Source organism: Talpa europaea, assembly GCF_964194135.1.
Source record: "Talpa europaea genome assembly, chromosome: 11".
NCBI lineage: Eukaryota > Metazoa > Chordata > Mammalia > Eulipotyphla > Talpidae > Talpa > Talpa europaea.
The window spans coordinates 50,603,869-50,625,927 of NC_140078.1; the positions used below are offsets into that span (position 1 = coordinate 50,603,869).

The following is a 22,059-nucleotide window of genomic DNA, read 5'->3' on the forward strand; positions in this document are numbered from 1 at the left end:
AGCTAGAGCCCCTATGCAGGCCTACCCACATGAAAATGAGGGGACATGATGGTTCCTTGTGAGAGTCCTTGACTCAGCCTCTGGGAGAGACCTGGGAGAGGACTTATGGCCATCAGCCCCAACACAGATACCTGATTTCAAAGTATTCAAACCTTTTCAAGCACAAGATTGCCTTCTCATTCTGGGGACCTAGGTCTCAGAGAGTCCAGGAAGGACACACTCCTTACACTGTTCCAAACTTAGAACTCTTCCACAGCTGCCACTTAGTCAGTTTTTCCTTCCTTCAACGCTTTTGGCAAAAACTTCCCAACTTGGAATCATTAAGTCTTTAACACTTTGCAAACAGAAAATATGCCCCCACCCAGGACTGCACACATCAATAGAGGCCGAGGAGAGACATTGGTACTTACCAATGAAGCTCAGTCCGCCATAACTCCTGCTGGTAGGGCCAGCCCAGTGACAGTTCTCAGAAACAACTCTGGTCATGGATTGACCCCCATGGAGAATGTTCTCCAGCTTTAACAATCATATAAGGCTACTGCTGCCAGTCAAAGCCTGTGTGTCTGCAAGCCCATGAGGTCCTGGGGTAAGGTTGGCCGACCCACCTCTGTCCCATGCTTGCAGCCCAGGGCAGGGTCTCAAACCAGCCCATCTAAGACTCCTTAAAGAAGCATAAGTCACAGAGAAGCGGAAAGCAACTTGTTTAGTGCTGTGCACAGTATTCTGTTTAGCAGAAATAAATGGTATTTCTTGTCACATTTCATATTCTGGCAGCCTCTAGGTTTTGGATTAATTTTTAAAATTACACTAGTAATACATGAGTAGGAGGGTGATCTATGGAGACATTATTTTGCTGCCCGGCAAGTAGTACACTGTGATTGTATAGTGGTTAGTACTCTGCATGGCAGAGATAATATTTCATGGATTCCCTCTCCCTTTTCAAGTAGTGAGGAGTGGGGAGCAATTTTCCCCAAACCAGAAGGACAGTGAGAGCTCAGCAGTGCTAAGACTTGTAGCTTTTTCCCTCCTGGTAAAGCTTGTGAGGTAGGCACTGCCAGAGAAGTCAGGGGTGTATTTGGGGGAAGGAAAGACTCACTATTTACCCTACCAGCTCCCGGGAAGGAGCTGTGCAGGGACAGAGGGTGAGTCTCAAGGAACATTCATCCAGATCCCCTTGAGGACATTCTACTCCCCTTTGGGCCCCAGCATCTATACATCCCTGCAGGATTTGGCTGAGGAGCCTCATGTTCTCAGAAGGCCTGTTGGCACGTGAAGGGAGGATAAGAAAAAGGGATGGAAAGAAGCTGACATTTTTAGAATCTGCTATCTTCTCTCTGGTCCTCACAAGAGTTCCATGCCCCAGGCATCTTTAGCCCAACTTTGGGAGGGCCATTGATTAACCAGTGACAGGAGCTCTAAGGAGTAGGAGAGTTACAGGGAATATAGGCTGAGGAGAAATCACACAAGTCACCCTGTCGAAGGAGAGCCAGTAGCCTGTTCTAGCTCTTCCTCTCACAGTTTGGCAGCTCCATCTATGCTTGGGACTACTCCCTTGTGCAGCCAGGTTCTGCTGCAGCCAGGCTGATGGCATCTCAGGGGAGGGATGTCCCTGAGGAGCCTGAGGGTCACCTTGTTGCTAAGCATCTGTGCCCTGAGCAAGCTACTCCCCTAGGAAGTGTTCTGGGACATCACTGATACCATCATCACCAGGGATGAAGCATGGGGGGTTCTGAGCATAGCCAAGAACTGGCTATCCTTGGGAGGATTTCCCAGAGGGGTGTCCATCCTGGACAGGCACGTGTGGGCCCTGTCTGTCAGGAAGCCGTTTGTGAACCTGCATAGATCTTTCAGGGATAAAATACATCCCTGCACAGAACATGTCATACCTCGATTTGCAGCAGAAGGTCCAGTTTGCCATTGCCCAGGCTTTTGGCACAAGCAGGTCCTCGCCGTTCCTGACAAAGTTCACATTCTTGTCCAGCACCAACAGTAAGGACAACAGGACCACTCAGGAATACTGGCACATGCATATGACCAGGTCAGGTCTCCTATTTACTTCGTGGTAGGAGAAACTGGTCCGCATGGAGAAGGTAGGCTTGGATACCTGCTACGCCATTACCATCACCTTCACTTGCTAGCCCATAGGCAGCACAGCTGACTTGAACTCACACGGTGGGCCCAGCACCTCACAACCACTGCACCTCTGTCAGGAAGCACCACCCTGAATAGAAACCCCTTTCATCCTATTTCAGCCCCTTTCCATTGAACAAGATCCCTTATGGATTGTACAAATTTTGGTTTGCTAGTGTTTCAATAGCCTGTCATCTCTCAGTAAATTAAGGGAATCCAAGACAAACTCGAGTTCAGAGATAGGCTATTCCATTTGAGAGACAAGAGAGCTTCTGGCAACAGTGACCTTTCAAATCAGAGGAAAGGCTAATCATTCAACAAATGGTGTAGGCAGTTAGCAAATCATTTCCATCAAAATAAGGGTACATTTTTTTTAAAGATTTATTTATTTATTCATATAAGCATTGGGTACAGTCAGAAGCGTGGGAGGGTGAGAGAATTCACCAGAGCTAGAGCAGGGAGAGCCAGAGCGGGGAGCAGAGAAGGCAGAAGGACCGAAGTACACTGCTGAGGGGAGCAGCGGGCAGCAGGAGAGGTCTGCGCGCCACGTGGGACCCTCCTCCGGTGGCCGGGGAGCAGCCGGGGATTGAACCGGCACTGCAGAGGCTGCGGACAGCTTTGCAACCCAGTGCTCAACCGCTGCGCCACTGGGGAGGCCCAAAATAAGGGTACATTTTTACCACACCATATACAAAAATAAAGGTACAGAAATGTTAAAAGAACTAAACATTAAAATGAAAGAAAGCAGTTAACAGAAGGGAATTTAAAAGAGAATGTTATATCTTGGGGTGATGCTGATCCTGTTGACCTGACCCAGGTCGTGTCTGTCCCCAATTTCCCTGCATAGTTCACACTTAGGGAGGGGAGCTGTGTTCTGCTTCCTAAGAAATATCTACATAAAATATTTGGAATTCTGAATGGAATACAGTGTTTGTTTTTCTCCATTTACTTAGTAATTGAGTATAATATTTTTAATATACACACATCAGTGTGGCAAGTGATATTTATTTTGTGCTGTGTTCTAATATAACACAGCTTTCTTTTATTTTATTTTTACTGAATGCTCAAATTGTTCTAGCCTTAGTCATTGGGAACTCTTTCAGGGGACTCCTCTGTCCTTTCTCAGCAGCACATTTTATCTCAAGGATATGTCCTTTGGCACTTCTGGGAGTAGGGAAAACACAATCTAGGGTACAGTGGGGGTGATGAAGAGCCTCTAATTGTCCAACTACCAGGTCAATAATAGTCATATACTTTTGATTACCTTCTCCAGCATTGCTGTGTTGACATGGATCTCCCTAAAAGGGTCAGATAGTCTTTTCCCAATAAGTCCAAATGAAGGCCTTTTCCAATAAATGTCACCTTGGTATGTGGAATATTAAGACCAATCAAGATCCTAAGGGCTTCAAGAAGAAACTTACTATTGAAGAATGCAGATTATCTGAGCTGAGAGCAATGGAGACCCTGGAGGATAAGGAGAAACTCTTTCCTTCCCTCAGTTCCTTGCTTTTTCTCTAAGCAGAGAAGGGATTGTCACTTTCCAAGATTTTGTCCTTTCCCTAATTGAGGAAGCAATCTCTGCTCCTCCTTTTAATGATCTAGATCTAGAAGAATATCGCTTGGGGGAGTATCATCTAGGTGTGACAGAATATATCTGAGAAACTCATCAGTTTATTCATAAAGATAATGTCATGCTCTCCTTATTATGTGAAGACTCCCCCATCTCTCTTCTTGGCACCCTGAGCCCTTTAACTTGGGATTTATATACCTTTCTCCCTGGCTGAAAACTGGACCAGTAAAATCACTGTAGCTCTTCCATGCGCACATTATGGAATTCATTTTCCTTTGCTAACCCATCTAATGCTGCTTTGGATACTTGTACAGTCCAAGAAGAACCCAGGGGGTGGGGAATTTTCCCCTGTATCCTGACAGTGGGAAAGTGGTGGTAGTTAAGACTTGATGCCCTAGCATGTTTCAAAGCGATGACTATGTCTTAGTCTGCTTAGGCTGCTATAACAAAAGTACCACTAGACAGGGTGGATAAGAGAAATTTGTTTTCTGACAGTTCTGGAGTCTGGAAGATTAAGGTGCTACCAGGTTTGGAGACTTACTTGGCCTTTCTTCTGTGAAGACTCAAAGAGAGTGAAAGATGATAGTGAGCTCTCTCTGGTATCTCTTCCTCTTTCCTATAAGGTCACCAGTCCTATTGGATCAGGGGCCCGCCCTTATGACATCATTTAATCTTAATTACCTCTCTAAAGACTCCATCTCCAAACATAATCACATTGGGGACATATGAATTTGGGGATGGAGTGGGAAGAGGGAGTACTACTCAGTCAACACAGGTACCAAACTCACTAGTACACATTGTATGCTATACTCCCTTACACTCCAGATGTAGTCTAAAAAATTGCCAGTTTCACTTAAGAATGTTCCTGATGATGCATTAAAATTATTAATTTTATTGTATCTTGACACTTGAGAGCAAAACTTTTAAATATTCTGTGTGATGAAAAGATTTGTACACATAAAATATTTGTTTCATATTGCAGTGTAATGGTTGCTTGAGGCAAAGCACTTGTGAACTTCTTTTCATGGAACACCATTTTTATCTGAAAGAATGATAGAATGAAGTGAGCTTATCACTTCAAGGAAAATAGCACTTATTGCCAATAACAACGTTCAGGTTTTCAAGCAAAATTTAGAATTTTTGAAAACATGCATCCTGTCTCTATGAGTTTCCCAATAATTAAAGTTTCCATGTATGAGTTCAGCAGTGATACTAAGTTTTTGATCTAACATAGAGAAATGTGTGAACATTTGGTAAAGCTTCATAATTCAGTGGACATTTTCAAATGACGAATGCATGGCAAATGCAAAATCAAGTATGTAAAAGATCCATTCAAAGGGCAGGACAGGAATAGATGTTTGCTGCACCTCCCCCTGCGGTGACCTTTAGGGCTAATGGCTTTCGCCACGGTCCCTAGGTCTGGCTGGGCAAGGAACCAGCGCCCAGGAGGAGAACAGCAAAACTCCCTGAAGCAGGGGGAGAACAGCAAAACGACCCTCAGGAGCCACTACAGGAATGCTGACCGCAGGGAACCTTATCGCACCTTCTCAAGGCCCACAAACTTTATTCTAATACAACTGTCTCTCTAAAATCTTTTCTCTTTCTAAAATCTTTTCTCTTTCTCTGTCTAAAAAGGTCATTGGTTGCTGATTAAAAAAGAACATACGAAATCTAATAACTAGGCTAATTCAAATGAAACGTTACTAAACTCTGTGTATTAATAGAACTGTTAGCTTAATAATTTCTCTGTTGTATGCTTAGCCTTGATCTTAATGATAAAAATATTACATTGTGAAAAGTAAAACTCACCCGTGCTAATTAATAGTAATTTAGTGGTAGTGAGTAGTTTAAACAAAAAAGTAATCACATAAAACAAACAAACAAAAAATTAATAGCCTAACTACTTAGGAATGCGCCTGGGTCCAGATGTAAATCACTGCCCTGTCAATGATAAGCAAAACCTATAAGCAAGCTGATTTCGTTCACTGATGTTCGCCATTCCTATGCTCTTAGAAAACATATATATACTAATCACCAACTCAAAGAAAATTACACTCAGATTTTCACTCTCTTGAAGTGTGTCTGTTTGTCATTTCTTTCGCCGACGCCCTGACCACCCTGCACACTTCTCTCAACCCTGAGACGGCCTCATCGTCTACTGCTGTGCTGGTCCGCGGCAATGTTACTATGCCAAAGTGCTAGCACGCAACCAAGGGCTACCCAGGGACCCCAATCTGTTAAGGGGTACATACTCTGGAAGGGGTCCAGGCATCTGCCATACAAAGGCAAAGGAAGCAGATTCTTAGTGTGATAGAATTATATTTTATTTATTTATTTATTTGTGGGACCCTCGCCAGTGGCCGGGGATCGAACTGGCGCTGCAGAGGCTGCAGGCAGCCTCGCAACCCAGCGCTCAACCGCTGTGCCACCAGGGGAGGCCCAATGTGATAGAATTTTAAAAGAATTAGTGTGCATAGAGAGAGAAGAAAGGATATTTCTAATAAAACTGAAAATTACCCATCCTGTGGGCAAATGTGCAGCCAAACAGGGTTGGCCTGAAAGCTTGCCATAAGTTTAAGGTATCTTCTGGTGGGAAACATAAGAAAAGGGTTAGGCAGTTCCCAGAGAGCTGGGGCAGAAGGAAAGATGCAAAAATCAAAATCAAAGTGCAAATCAAGATAATGGTTGCCATTAATATCAAAAAACCTAGCAGCAACAAATGTTGGCAAGGATGTGGTGAAAAAAGAACTCTCCTACATTGCTGGTGGGAGTGCAAACTGGTCCAACCACTATGGAAAGCTGTGTGGAGGTTCCTCAAACTACTGAAAATGGAGCTACCATATGACCCAGCAATTTCACTCCTAGGGAGCTACCCAAAGGACACAAAAACATTGATTCAAAAGAACACCTGCACCCCTATGTTTATTGCAGCACTGTTTACAATAGGTAAAACCTGGAAATAACCCAAATGCCCAAAAATAGATGCCTGGATCAAGAAGATGTGGTACATATACACAATGGAATATTATTCAGCAATCAAAAAAGATAAACTGGGCTTCCCCTGGTGGTGCAGGCGGTTGAGTGCAGCACTGTGAAGCTGTCCACAACCTCTGCAGTGCAGGTTTGATCCCAGCCAGCTGGCAAGAACCCCACATGGTGCGACAGACTGCTCCGGTCTCGCCTGCTGCTCCCCTCAGCAGTGTATTTCAGTCAGCCTGACTGCTCTGTTCCCCACTCTGTCTCTGGTGAATCCTCTCACCCTCCCGCGCATCTAGCCTGTACCCAGGTTCATGTATGCATGAATAAATAAAAATCTTTAAAAGAAAAGATAAACTAATGCCATTCGCAGCAATATGGATGGAGCTAAAAGGAATTATGATCAGTAAAATAAGTCAGAAAGAAAAAGAACAACATAGGATGGTTTCACTTATAGGAGGAATATAGGGGAACCAAACAAGACATCAGGGGAAAAAAACAATAACAATACAAAACACAACAAAACAAAAACAAACAGACAATTATAAACCAGAGATATCCTGCAGGGGAGGAGGAGGGAGAGTGATCGGAGGGAAGAAGGGAGGAGCACAGGGGACTGTGGTGATGTGCATGGGTGAATTGGTGAAGGAAATTCTATGGGACTACACCTGGGGGAGAAAAAAAACAAACATTGTTTAAAAATGAACAACGATGTAAAATATATATAAATAAAAAATATGAAAAAAATGTCAAAAAAGAGCTATTACAACTCAATAAAGAAAAGTCAAATAATCTAATTTAAAAATAAAAAAAAAAAGAAAATGGCTGCCATTGCCTCTGCCAAGTATCTCTTGGCCTTTGTCTCCTCCAAGTCCCTGGGTGCAGTCGAAACTAGAGAGGCAGGAGCATGGGCTGCCCACCTTCCATGTTATATAGTTTATGTGGCCACCTAGTTCTGTCCCTAATCCCTAGTAGCAAACCAGCTCAGGAAGTGTGGTTCATGGCATACTAGGACTAGTACTCCAAAGTGGGAACAGGGAAAATGGTACTTCCGTTTCATGGAGGTGTACCTTTAACAAAAGTAGAAACAGTTTACTGATATGGTCTTAGAGTTCACATTGCAGTTAACCTTTAAGAAATTGTAATTGTGGGCCTCCCCAGTGGCGCAGCGGTTGAGCGCTGGGTTGCGAAGCTGCCCGCAGCCTCTGCAGCGCCGGCTCTATCACCGGCTGCTCTCCGGCAACCGGAGGAGGATCCCACATGGCGCACAGACCTCTCCTGCCACCCGCTGCTCCCCTCAGCAGTGTGTTTCGGTCCTTCTGCCTGCTCTGCTCCCCGCTCTGGCTCTGGTGAATTCTCTCACCCTCCCGCGCTTCTGACTGTACCCAGTGCTTGTATAAACAAACAAACAAACAAACAAACAAATAAATAAATAAAAATAAAAAATAAATCTTTAAAAAAAAAAGAAATTGTAATTGAACTCAATGTCTGGACTGACATTGCCAAGATAGCGTGCATAAAGAACAACTATTTATTTCCTAGTGACAAAAGGAGACAGTGAAAGTAACATTTCCAAAGAAACTGTCTTGTAAAGGGGGCAGCTATTGAAGCTATATGGTATTGTTTAGTGTTAGGGGGTCTTCTGGTTTCTACTCCTTTCAGTCAGTCTCATCAATCATTCCTTACTGTCAACTGCAATAAAACATACCTTTGGGGACATGAAAGTTTATTATATGCATGATTGTTATATCATCTAGGTCTGAATTATGGGCAATTACATGTATAAGGTGATCTATGCCTTATAACCTGGACCAACAGGAAAAATTCCTTATCTCTTACTAACCCTGTGCTCACCAAACCACCACTTATTGAGTCTTGATGTAGTTTCAAAAATAATACTGACATTCATTTGAAAATTAAAATACTCCTTATTTCCAACTAGTAGCTCTGAGATTGGGTGTTTTCTTATGCTTCAATCAAAACAATATACAGTAATGCAGTGAATGCAGAAACATGCGAGAATCTTTGTATCTTGTTAAGGCAGATCGTAATGAACTTTGCAGTAATATAAAACTGTTATCCTTCTCATAAAACTTTTATTGCTTTGAAGAATATTAATTTTTAGTAAAATGTAACATGTAATTGCTTTTTAATAGCTATTTAAAAACGAACATTTTAAAATTTTCTCTCCAAATTTCTAACATAGTAACTTTCAATAAGGATAACACATGTAAACAAAAGTTCTTTGCAGTCTTGAATAATTTTAAGAGGGTAAATGGGTTCTAAATGCCAAAAGTTTCAAAACTACTGTTGCAGGGTAATTTATCTGAGTTTGACTTTATAATTCATTAGAGCCCATACATTATGTATATGTTAACTTGTAGATTTTAGTCCAGTGAGATGCAAATTATTTCTATCCACTAGAAAAGATAACTTTGAGGGACATCAGTTAGCTCTGTATACAACTGAACAATCTTACTCTAATATTAATTTTCTCAACATGTCTGTAAATAGCCAGTTCCTCCAAATGCTCTTTGAAGCAGTTTCTATCACACAACACTATATTTTGTTAAAATGTTGGATAAAATCTAAGGTGTTCATTATACATTCACATTGAGTTATATTTAAATTTTTGAAGATTATACTGTGACACTAGGACATGATTATATGACACATATTTGCGTATACTGTGCATATGCATACCACATCCACGTGTATTTCAGGAATGCATACCTGATACTGTGCCTTGCTCTTTCCACTCAATATTCGAGCATGCGCTCACCTCACATTTTCTTTCTTTTACTCACGCACGCACCTTAAACTTAGCCAGACACACAAATGGCAAACACACATTCCCTCTCTGACCACCTGTAGAAGCTGTCCAAAGACGCCCAGGCGGGAATCTATCCACAGAGCGGCGTGCCTGGACAACCACGTGACAGCTCCGCCTGCTCACTCGAGGCTGCCACCACTCTTCCGCCCACTTCCAACATGGCCTCTAGGCGCCCTCAGTCCTGCAGCCAGTGTTGTCCTTCGCCTAGAAGCCCTTGGGGTTCACGTCAGCTCCTTAGTGAGGGCACTCAGGAGCGCTCGTGTAGCCGGGCGGGGCTGTCCAAGCGCAGCTGTGCCGCGGTGGCCGACCCAGCGCGGACCGGAAGTTTCCCGGGTGCGCAGGCCAGCGGAGCCGTTACCTCAGCGCGCCGGAAGTGGCCGCGTCAGACCGAGCCCGCAGTGAGCAAGCTTCCCTGCGGGCCGGCTACGCCATGGAGTCCGGAGCGGCCGAGCTGTACGACCAGGCCCTGCTGGGCATCCTGCAGCACGTGGGCAATGTCCAGGACTTTCTGCGCGTGCTCTTCGGCTTCCTTTACCGCAAGACCGACTTCTACCGCCTCCTGCGCCACCCGTCCGATCGCATGGGCTTCCCGCCCGGGGCCGCCCAGGCCCTAGTGCTGCAGGTGAGGGCTGGGCGGGGGAGGCCCCACCCGCGCATCCTGGCCACATGTCGGAGATCCCCCACTTGGGCGTTCGGCCGCGACCATCCTCCCTTGGCCTTCTCGGTCCAGTGTCTTGGAGCTCCCACCTGCGTCTCCAGTCCCAGGAGTCCGCCTCTTGAACGTTTTGTCCCTTCCTTTGCTCTCGGCCTCAGTTTCTTTCTCAGGTGCTTCCCTGGACCTGCCTCTTGCGGCCGGGGCTGGAATAAGCTGATGTCGTTACTCTAGTGGGGGAGTGGGACTGGCTTTCGAGCAGTCTTGTCTGACGCGGGAGGTACTTGGGAGTCAGGAGTAGTAACGAGAATCTCGCTTAGGGCTCTGTAAGATCCCCTCAGCGCCTAATCCTTCGTGGTGCCCAGGGCTGCTAGTCAGGGAATGGAAATCATACAGGCCAAGGGAGTGGGTTACAAAGACTAGGTGTGTAAGGGAGAGTGTTGATTGGTGGGTGTGGTCCCTTACTTGAAATGTGACTTCCTAGATCAAAGACAGCCTTCGTAGCACTTATTAAATTTACATTTGACGTCTGTATATCCCAAGTGAAATGTAATATATGCTTGAGGTGCTATTAATCCTTATTCAGTGAAGTTGACTGGGTACTTTGGAATGTAAAAAGCAAGTATTACAGAATGTGTTTACACTCTCAGCTGCCACAGGCGTTGGCGATGCATTGGTGATATGCTTGGTGAAGTAATGGTTTCTGCCCTTGTTACACTTACGTTAAAAGAGCATGACACAGGGCCTCCCCGGTGGCGCAGCGGTTGAGCGCTGGGTTGCGAAGCTGCCCGCAGCCTCTGCGTTCGATCCCCGGCTGCTCCCCGGCCACCGGCGGAGGATCCCACATGGCGCGCAGACCTCTCCTGCCGCCCGCTGCTCCCCTCAGCAGTGTACTTCAGTCCTTCTGCCTGCTCTGCTCCCCACTCTGGCTCTGGTGAATTCTCTCACCCTCCCGCGCTTCTGACTGTACCCAGTGCATGTATAAACAAAACAAACAAATAAAATAAATAAATAAAACATGCCTCTATTAAAAAAAAAAAAAAGAGCATGACACAGACAGCAATAGCGGTGTGACAAAACCCAGTGGAAGGAAAGAAATAAAAATGATAGCTGAGAAATCAAGATCGACTTTGTAGGGGAGCTGAGACTTTGATGGGATGGAAAGGAGGTACTCAGTCAAGCATTGAGCCTGCTTCTAAGAACCTGGGAAGATAGAAATGCTAATGATACCTCCCATAGTTCTTCTGGCACTTTACAGTTTATTATGTAGGTTACTTTTGGATGTCTTGCTACAGGTTATGGTTGGTTAGGTATTTTCCTCATCGCCTGCTTGGAGAAACAAGGTAAAAATGTGGTCAAATGAGGAGATGGGCATGGGAGTATATTTTAGAATTTAAGGCTAATCCTCATCCTTTCAGTGATTAATTGCCATCTGAGTGATGGCTTTGAGCAGGAACTTATGGTAATTTAATGCTTTCATGGAAGTTCTTGAGAGAAATCGATATGATTGACTTGTATGGCAGACAAGGGTACCAATTCAGCTTGACTAGCCCATTTGACCAAACTCATCTTAGGACTGGAACTGAAAATTTCATTTTTCTGATTTCAGGTCTTTCTGTTTTATTATTTAACTTTTCCGTAGAAGAGTAGGAACTTTTGTCTAAGGTGATTGTAACTTGCAGAAAAGACGTAGAAGAAAAAGAAACCTTTACTTAGTACCTAGTATGTATTGACTATTATGTTAGGTGACCAGTTTAATGAAGTGGGACACAGGGCAGAGGGAGGGGAGGGATGAATTAAAGATGATCTAAGGTTTCCAACCTGGGCACGTAGAATAATGGTAGATAATGCGTTAATTAAACTGTCACCTGAGTTTAGGGGAAATATGGTTTTAGACAAGTTGAATTTGAGATTGCAGACAGAAGCACCTCCCGCCTCCCAGGCTTTTAGAGTCATGTGATTGGATTTTGTGGGAGATGGAACAATCAGTTTGAGGGAGAGACAAGAGCTGAAGGTGATGATCCCCATGAAGGAATGGGAGCAATGGGGGATTGGAGTGAAGTGGCTTGGGCTGTAAGTTTCACCGAAACCAAGGACGGTTTCCATCAGCTGGTTAAGTAGTGTTATCTGCAAGTGATTTCCTATCATCAGCCTCACACGAGGAATTTCAACATTCTCTGAGTTTTCTGACTGGGTAGATCAGGGTTGATCCCAGGGAACTGTTCCCCCCCCCGCCCCCCCCCCGCCCCCCACAGAAGCCATATGGGTAAAGACTTAAGAGGGTGAATTCAGTACTGTGCTAGAGTTTCATTGTGGCTTTGGATGTTAGGATATTTGTCAGACTGAATGCCTTGATGTGGTACAACATTACCTCTCAGTGGTGTTAGGTGTACTCTTGACCCCACCATTCCTTTTCTCCCTCTAGGGGTTTTCTTCTCTACCCTGACTTAGAGGCATAACGCCCCTTCCTGTGGCCATTACAACTTGAGGTGGGTGCTTGGGGGGGTCTTTTCAGAACACAGACAAAGAGGGTTTGGATGGGAGTGTTGGCTTGATCTTTTCTGGAACTCAAAAGCTTTCCCCCAATATTTTAGGGTGTGGCCTGTTGGTGTAGTATAAGACTTGTCAATCTTTTCTTCCTAATTTTAAGGGTTTCCACAGTGTGTATGCATAGTTTGAAGGGCTATAGTTTGCACAGTGTGAAAGATATATGTGAAAATTGCATTCCATTCTTAATATATTAATATATTTTAAGAAAAAAATAGTTTAGAATGACATTTCATTCATTGCAGTTGATACTCTTTGTTTACATGGAGTTCAGTTTGAAAAGCTTGCTTAGTGGAAGTCCAGTGTATCCCTCCCAACTTCTGCCATGATGTTCAGGAAAGAACTCTATCTGATCCTCATAAAACTTGTTGGAAAATCTTGGAAAGGTTACTTGGAGGTCACAGAGGTTTTGACTAACTCCATAATCCTGTGATTCTAGAGGAAAAACCACAGTGATATCAGAAGTGAAATAGATGGCAGGTTTGAGGAGGCAGGGCCAGGTAAAGGATTACAGATCCCAGAGTCTGAGGGAGGTTCCTAGATGGTAGGTCAGAACCCTTAATATAGGGTTTTTTTTTTTTTTTTTTTTTTGGTGGACTTAAGATGAAGATCTGGGGCATCAGAAGATACTCATCTTGTCAGCAAAGGGTATTAAATATCATTAATATGGATGTTAGAGAGCAGTGAGTTGAGTTCAGGGTTCTGAAGAAGTAGAAGTGGGTCTGGTAGTATAACCAGTTTTTAGCCTTAGAGTTTTATTTATTTCCTTTTCAGTACATCTCCTTTCAGTGCTTGGTGCTTCTTAGAGAATTTTTATTTTTTTCATTGGCTGGTAGGAGGACCTTGGGCAAGTTACTTAACCTCTCTGAATCTTATTTTTCCTCATCTTTGAAATGTGAGTACTGTTTTCCTCATAGCATCTTCTCCTGGTGGTTTTTTGTAAAAATATTTGACAGTTTAGAATATTAGTATTCTTTTGTTATTTTCCTGATCAGTGCATAGAACATGATTATTTAATATAAGTTTACATTCTAGTTTTTGGAAACTGACTCCTACCCATTTAATCTTTTTTATTTTTAACTTTTATTAAGACTTTTTAAAGAGCATCTTTTGGTTTACAGCAAAATTGAGGGAAAGATAAAGAGAATTCTTATTCCCTGTCCCCTCACATGCCCAGGCTCCCTTATTAACATCATGGGAGGGCCTCCCCGGTGGCCCAGCGGTTGAGCGTTGGGCTGTGTAGCTGCCCGCCAGTTTGATCCCTGGCCACCGGCGAGGGTCCTACGTGGCATGCAGACCTCTCCTGCTGCCCGCTGCTCCCCTCAGCAGTGTATTTCATCAGTCTGCCTGTTCTGTACCCTGCTCTGGCTCTGGTGAATTCTCTCACCCTCCCGCGCTTCTGACTGTACCCAGTGCTTGTATAAATAAATAAATAAATCTTTAAAAAAAAACCAAAAAAAATCTCCACGGGAGTGGTACATTTGTTACAGTTGATGAGTTAACATGGACACATCATAGTTATCTAAACCTGTAGTTTAAGTTAGTGTTAAGATAGTGTTCACTGTTAGTGTTGTTTGCATCATGGGTATGGGCAAATGTATAATGAAAAGGGTCCCTCATTGTGGTATCAGACAGTATTTTCAGTGTCCTAAAAATTCTCTGTGCTCTGCCTGTGCAGTGCTCCCTACCCTGACCACTGATGTTTTTACTACGTGAATTTGAAAAGCTTTGCCTTTACCAGAATGCCTTAGAGTTGGAATTATATAGTTTGTAACCTTATAAGATGAATCTTTCACTTCCTGGTATGCTTTTAAGCTTCCTCCATGCCTTTTCATAGCTTGACAGCTCATTTCTTTTTAGCAGTGAATAGTACTCAATTGTTTAATCCATGTACCTATTAAAGGACGGCTTGGTTACTTCAAGTTTTGCAATTGTAAATAAAGCGGCAGTAAATGTGTTTCCAGTTTTTTGTGGAAATGAATTTTCAAATATCCAGGAGCATTGTTGCTGGGTTGAATTAAGAGTCTGTTACCACCCACTTTACCAGGTGGATCTCCCAGCTTTCCCTCCTTCAGCTACTCAGGAGCTATTATTTGAGGGCCTTACTTGGAGCCGTGCCATTTCCTCCTCTAGTTTGCGTGGAAGATAAGCCTTTCATTCAAGGTCTGATTCAGAACCCCTCCCCTCTAAGAAATTTCTTTCCCCAGTTAATGTTCAATAGCTCCTTCATTCTGATGGTATCACAGGTGTTCATCACTGTTTGTCCTGTCAGATTTGTCACATGTGTGCCCTTGGATGATGCATGTAAAATGTCATGTTTTTGTGTAGTGTTTGGGTGGAGATTTCTAGTATTTTCTGGGTTTGACTGTGTCCCAGGAAAAATTAAGGACTAATCCACACACCATAATTGAGTTGTTAGAGGGTGAGTGCTGTTATTTGAACTTTTTGTGATCCATTTGTAGTCAAATGGTGGATGCTTGTTGAACTGAATTTCCAAGCTTTTGAAGACCCACATCTCCTGTCAGTTCCCACTAAGAGACAGCAGCAGTCCAGTAAGTCTGCTTGTATTTTTTCATTGAAGTTCAGCTACATTTTCATCTTCCCACTGGGTGCCTTGAGATCTTGGTGCCTTTATAACTCTTAGTGAGGACAGTGTTCTTTGCATGTTGATTAAGACTGGCAGCTGTAAACATGGCAGATGAGACTACTTAGTTTTGCATCCTTTAGACTCAAAAGTTGGATTCATAGACGTGTAAATATCATGAACCTTGCCTTGTAAGTTTTCATTTTTGTTGATTTTGGACTCCTGTTTTGTGCAGCAGCTTTTGGTGAAGTACAGCTTTTGATGAAGTGGAAGTGCTTTTCTCTTTTGCCAATGGAAACACTCTTAATTTACTGCTTCTTCATTCTTACTGTGGCGTAAGGAACTCATTGCTGCATTGCTGTTTGATTTCAGGTATTCAAAACCTTTGACCACATGGCCCGTCAGGATGATGAAAAGAGGAGAAAGGAGCTGGAGGAGAAAATCAGGAAAAAGGAAGAAGAGGAGGCTACAGCTGTGGCAGTGGCTCCAGGTGGGCAGGACCCTGTCCCAGTCCCAGTTCAGGAGGTGGAGATCGACTCCACCACAGATGCTGATGGGCCTCAAGAACCTCCGGGTCCACAGGGCACGGTTCAGGATGTGGCCCACCACTTGGGGGAGGTAGCGCCGGCAGGAGCAGATGCTGGTACGGCTGAAGTTCTGAGGGAACCACCAGCTCCTTCCAAGTAAGAATGTCAACTTTTTCGCTGACATCTGGTGGTTGGGTTTGTTCATAAGCATTTCTTTGTAACACCCCAACTCTTTATCTCATTATTTAATTCTTCATATTTGTAAATTGCACACAGAACTTGGGTTACATAGGAAGGGAGGTCAGTTGACTCCATTATTCTATTTTCGCCCTCATAAGGTAAGATGATAATCTGCCCACTGTTGCACAACTAATTAAAAGTTAGCACCAGAATTAGAACACTTGGCTCACGGAGTTATACTTGTCTTCTCGACCTACCTGTATTCATGTGTGGGGCTTAATTTCAGGGTCTTGACTCATGTTTTGTTTCCCTTCAAGGGCACTGTGCAACCATGATCCTCTAGGTCTAATGTATACCTGAAGAGGCCATCTGATAGGGGGAACTGTAGAGCCAGAGCCTCCTTAGACTCTGCCACCTGCTAAATATAGTCCCTTGCACAGATAGTATTGCCTTTCTCTGTCTCATTTTTTTCCCTTGTGAAATGGAGGAGATAATGACAGCTCTTCCTTCATAAGGCTTTTGTGAATATTGAACGGTGCCCAGGTCATGCAGCTAATGAGTGGCAGGTGTCAATCAAGTCCCGTGCCGCACTTCTATTTAATCTTTTTTTTTTAAAGATTTATTTATTTATTTATTTATTTATACAAGCACTGGGTACAGTCAGAAGTGTGGGAGTGTGAGAGAACTCACCACAGCCAGAGCGGGGAGCAGAACAGGCAGAAGGACCGAAGCACACTGCTGAGGGGAGCAGCGGGCGGCAGGAGAGGTCTGCGCGCCATGTGGGACCCTCCTCCGGTGGCCGGGGAGCAGCCGGGGATCAAACCGGCGCCGCGGAGGCTGCAGGCAGCTTCACAACCCAGCGCCCAACCGCTGTGCCAGCGGGGAGGCCCATATTTAATCTTTAGAGTTCGGTGTCCTGATGCTTTGAACTAGTTATATGGCCCTTCCCTGCACCTGTTTGCATGAAGGAGCGGACATTCCCTTCTGTGGAAGTTGTGGCAGTGTCTGAAAGACAGTGTGATGTTGCCGGCCTGCTTTGTGTTTAGGGAAATCTGCTCTTCCTCTTATCCCTTCTCTGTTTTAATTTCCCTTCTGTTCCTCCTTCTACTTTCCCTCTTCCCCTCACCAGTTTTGGGGGAGTCTTTGAATGTAGTTTCTAGATAATGAAGCAAAGTAAACAGCTTGGAGTGACATAAAATACTAGAGGGGGAAATAGATTTTGTAAAGTAAGTTGGGGCAAGACTGCAGGCTAAGCTGAATGATGGGGTTCCCGGAGAAGAGTTGTTGGGTAGCTGGGTGAACCTAATTGCGATGGTCCCCATTCCACCATGCTTTTAAGGTATTTTTCATTAATTTCAGCTATTTGGTCATGATTTGATTTGGTTTTCTTTGTGTTTATGCTTGCTTGGGGATTTTGAGTGTCTTTCAGATTCTGTGGTTGGTTTTCTTCGTCTCCATTAAGTCTCTTTTCATTGTGCTGTCTGTGGAATAGTTTCTGTTGCCTTCAGTGAAATTTACTGTCTTCTCTCTTTTAGTGTCTAATTGTCACTTAAATGCATCAATCCATCATAAATTTCAGATAAAGTATTTTTCAGCTCTGCAAGGTCCATTTGATCCTTTTTTTATGTTTTTGAGTTCTGCCCTCATTGATTTCCTTTAAATTGTTTAATATAGTTATAATAGCTATTTAAAATCTTATTCTGATAATTCCATTGTCTCTGTCATTTCATGGTTTGTCATTTTTCTTCATTGCATTTTCTCTTGATTTTGGGTTGCATTTTCCTGCTTCATTACAAGTCAGGTGATTCAATATTGGAAGCTAGACATTGTGAATGTTAGGTGGTTGTGTTTGTGGATTTTGATTTTTTCCTTTAAAGAGTGTTAAGTATTAATTTTACAGGCAGTAAATTTATTTGCGGGTTGGTATGTTCTTTTAGACCTCTTTTTTCTCAAAGATCTCACATTTAGGGCCTCCCTGGTGGTACAGTGGTTGAGTGCTGGGCTGCGAAGCTGCCCACAGCCTCTGCAGCACCGGTTCTATCCCTGGCAGCCGAGCGAGGGTCCCACATGATCCGCAGACCTCTCCTGCCGCCCGCTGCTCCCCTCAACAGTGTATTTTGTCAGTCTGCCTGTTCTTTTTCCCGCTCTGGCTATGGTGAATTCTCTCACCCTCCCGTGCTTCTGACTGTACCCAGTGCTTGTATAAATAAATAAATAAATATTTAAACCAAAAAAAAAAGCTACTGATCTCACATTTATTACTGACCCAGCCTAGGTACCAGAAGCATACAAACAAAGAGAAAGTAATTTCCTAAACATTTGTAAATCATGGTGTTCTCACTGTACTACGGTAAGATGCTAGTGATCTTGATGAAGCATAAATATGTGCACCATCTCGTGTGTAGTTCTCCTTATAGGCCCAGCTTCTTCAGTGTTTTTTCTTGGAGTTGCACCTGATTTTATTACCAGTTTTCATCCAAAACCATTGGGGTATGGGATGATTCCTCTTTTGTCTCTTGGCCAGGAGTTGCTTGATCCTGAAAGTCTTATGAGATTTTGTTAAGGATCAGTGTTTACTGCTTACAACTTGATAGCAGAGAAAAGGAGAGAAAGATAAAGGGGTAGGGGTGGAAAGACATAACAAAAACTTGTTTTTAAGCTTGTTGGTTGTGTGTCCAGAGTACCTTTCATTCTAGGGCTAGGTTAATCCCGCTCTAAAACATGCCTGTCTGTGAGCTCTGGGTATTGCTCAGGTTGGTGACCCAGGAGTTTTCTACTGGCCTCATGTGATCATACTATATGTGCTTTGCAATGTAGTATTCTGCCAAAGACTCAAGGGATTCTGTACAGTTTTCTGAACTCTGTGTGTAGCTTTATCAGTAGTCTTTTTATAAAGTAATTAGATATGAGAATGAAGATTGAATATCAAAATTTCAGTTTCATTTATTCCAGCTCTACTTAATACCAACAAAATTTTGGAGGAATGATGGATTGATAGATTTTCCCTAAGGGAATGGTTAAGTATGCTACTGTTTTTTTTAAAAATTTACTTATTTATGCATACAAGAACTGGGGTACAGGCCAGAGGCGTGGAGGGTGAGAGGATTCACCAGAGACAGAGTGGGGAGCAGAACAGTTGGCCTGACTGAAATACACTGCTGAGGGGAGCAGCGGGTGAGACAGGAGAGGTCTGCTGTGCCATGTGGGTTGCTCCCTCGCCGACCAGGGATCGAACTCCTGCTGCAGTGGCTTCATAGCTTCTTAGCTTCATAGGTTGCATCTTAACCCCTTGTGCCACCAGGGAGGCCCCAATATGCTAAGATTATTAACACAGATATTGTGATGGTCACTTTTATATGTTAACCTGGCTGGGCTATATCCCTATTTACTCAGTCGAATGCTGATTTGAGTGTTGTTGTGAGGGTGCTCCGTAGATATAGTTAAAGTCCATAATCAGTTGACTTTATGTAAGGGAGATTATTCTAAATAATATGAATAGGTCTAGTCAATTAATTGAAAAACTTTAAAAGCAGAGCTAAGGGTTCTCTCAGGTAGAAGAAATTCAGCCCATGGACAAGCAGCTTTGCCCTGTTTCTGGAGAGTTCCGCAATGGCTTGCTCTCTGGATTTTTGGACTGGCCTAGTCAGTCTCTGCAATCATGTAAGCCCATTCTCTACATAAATCTCAATATATTTTTGCTGCTGGCTTTGTTTCTTTGGTTGAATCCTACCTTACTCAGATGTTCTGATAATAAAATGTTAAGAAAAGCAATCTTCAAACTAATAACAAATCGGGAAAACACTTAAAATTTATTGTATATGCACAGAGAAGACAATCTGGATGGAAAAAATTAATAGTGTTTATCAGTTATCAGTGTTTTTCATTTTCATCTTTGCCACATAGTATATTTTCTAATTTTTTTACAATGAGTATATTTTACTGATTTTTTTTTTTTTGCACTTTCCATCATTTCTAAAAATCTTTATTAAAAGAGGGGATTTGTTTTTATTTCTGAGTATGGTATGTCTTCATTTAACATCATAGGTTCTTGGAAACTATGACTTTAAGTGAAACTGCCTATGTTGAGACCAGCTCTTTGAATAATGTCATTTTGTTCAACATTGGCTGGGATTCTTTTTTTCTCATTAATGTCATAACAAGGTGATGTTGAGTAAAGGACATTATCTGAAGACCAGCTATTATAGATTAGAACAGCTGCCTTGGTTGTCTTGTGGAAACCTTGTTTTTCTGTTGTTGAACTGACAAGTCGTGTTTTGGGTTAGAATTGGAGTTAAGTTTTGCAAGTTCTATCCAGTATTATTAGAGTGAAGACTTGAATTTAACGTTTCTGGAAACCATAGACTGGTGCTGTAAAACCAACATTTCCAAGGACTGGGTTGTTCTCAGTCTTCAGTTACTGAGCTGGTTTTCTATGAACAAAACAGGTAGTTGTGGTCTAAGTTTCTTCAGTTTTCTTCTGAAATGCACTGATTTGGCAGATTTGAAAATGGAATATAGAAGCCATTCTTTTCCCTCTTCTACTTTTAGTGGTACCCCAAATCCCTCCAATCTGTGTGGAGTATCATTTATTCTATAAACTGTCAATCTTGGATTTTGTAATTTAATTATTTCAGGTAGCTGCTGTGTAGATGACCACGCAGAAGCACTGCCTATTCTAGGCACCAGTTACTTAGAATTCAGGTCTTGGATGGTTGATTTGTTTGCCACACATTTGCTGGTGGTAATGCCTAATATTGGAGAGTAGGGACAGCAGACATTACCTTCTCTCATTCTACAGTAAAGTGACACACTTTAAACAAATGCTGTAAGTGCATTCTTACAGCATTGCTATCTAAAGTCAAGACAGAGGAAGCATCTGTCAGCTCAGGTCCCTGCCTCTTTGGAGTTACCTCTTCCCCCTTCCTGGGCCCTGCCTACATTGGGTCAGTTTTCTCTCTTAAGGTTTTATAATACATAAAACCATTTAATGTTTTGGGGGGTATTTGAGGGGAATTTAATTTGATGTATTTTCCCCATCATTCTGATTTTTAGACAATAAAGCTACAACTGCCCTGAATTATATTCTTGTTCCTGCCCTACCATCTCTGCCAGGACCCTGCAAGTAAAGTCTGGATGTTTATATTGTACTTGACCTGGTAACCAGAACTCAAAGGAATTCTGGGTTTCTGGGAGCTGGTTGATATTTTGAGCACTGCTGAAGGAAAGAGGGACTCAAAAGTGATAGCATCCTGCATCATAGTTCCTAACCCAGACACCTACTTTTTGGTCTCTGTCTCGGGGATCTGGTCCAGGGTCCCTGATGGATCTGTAGTTCATCCCTCAACCAGCAAGTGTCACTGTAGGTAACTCAGTGATAACTGCCTATGCTGGTGCTAGGATGCCTGTGGAAATGCACAAAAGACACTACCACTTCTGAATTTTGTCTTTATAAATGAAAAACAGAATTATTATTATTTTTTAAGATTTATTTATTTATACAAGAACCGGGGTATAGGCCAGATGTGCAGGAGGGTGAGAGGATTCACCAGAGACAAAGCGGGGAACAGAACACCCAGACTGATGAAATACACTGCTGAGGGGAGCAGCAGGCGAGACAGGAGAGGTCTGCCAAGCCATGCGGGATTCTTGCTGGCTGGCCGGGATCGAACCCGCACTGCAGAGGCTGCGGACAGCTTTACAGTGCGGTGCTCAACCACCTGCGCCACTAGGGAGGCCCAAAAACCGGGATTATTTTATTTTATTTTTTTAAGATTTATTTATTTATTTATACAGGCACTGGGTACAGTCAGAAGGGCAGGAGGGTGTGAGAATTCACCAGAGCCAGAGCAGGGAACAGAACAGGCAGACTGACTGAAACACACTGCTGAAGGGAGCAGCGGGCGCGGCAGGAGAGGTCTTTCGCGCCATGTGGGACCCTCGCCTATGTCCGGGGATCGAGTCGGTGCCGCAGAGGCTGCAGGCAGCTTCGCAGCCCAGCGCTTAACCGCTGCGCCACCAGGGGAGGCACAGACAGAATTATTTTAAAAATAAGATAAAGAA

At 43.3% G+C, this 22,059-nt stretch overlaps 1 protein-coding gene across 2 annotated transcripts in view; it reads left to right on the plus strand.

The window, feature by feature from the left end:
- Positions 1-9,939: 9,939 nt before the first annotated feature.
- NUDCD3 (NudC domain containing 3) overlaps positions 9,940-22,059 on the plus strand; it is a gene marked incomplete at both ends in the record, with an annotated part of 95,541 nt that continues 83,421 nt past the window's right edge. For both annotated transcript variants that reach the window (XM_084248448.1, XM_084248449.1), the window contains 2 exons: positions 9,940-10,131; positions 15,665-15,975. In XM_084248448.1, the coding sequence (XP_084104574.1) occupies positions 9,940-10,131; positions 15,665-15,975 (503 nt within the window). The remainder of the gene's footprint in view (positions 10,132-15,664; positions 15,976-22,059) is intronic.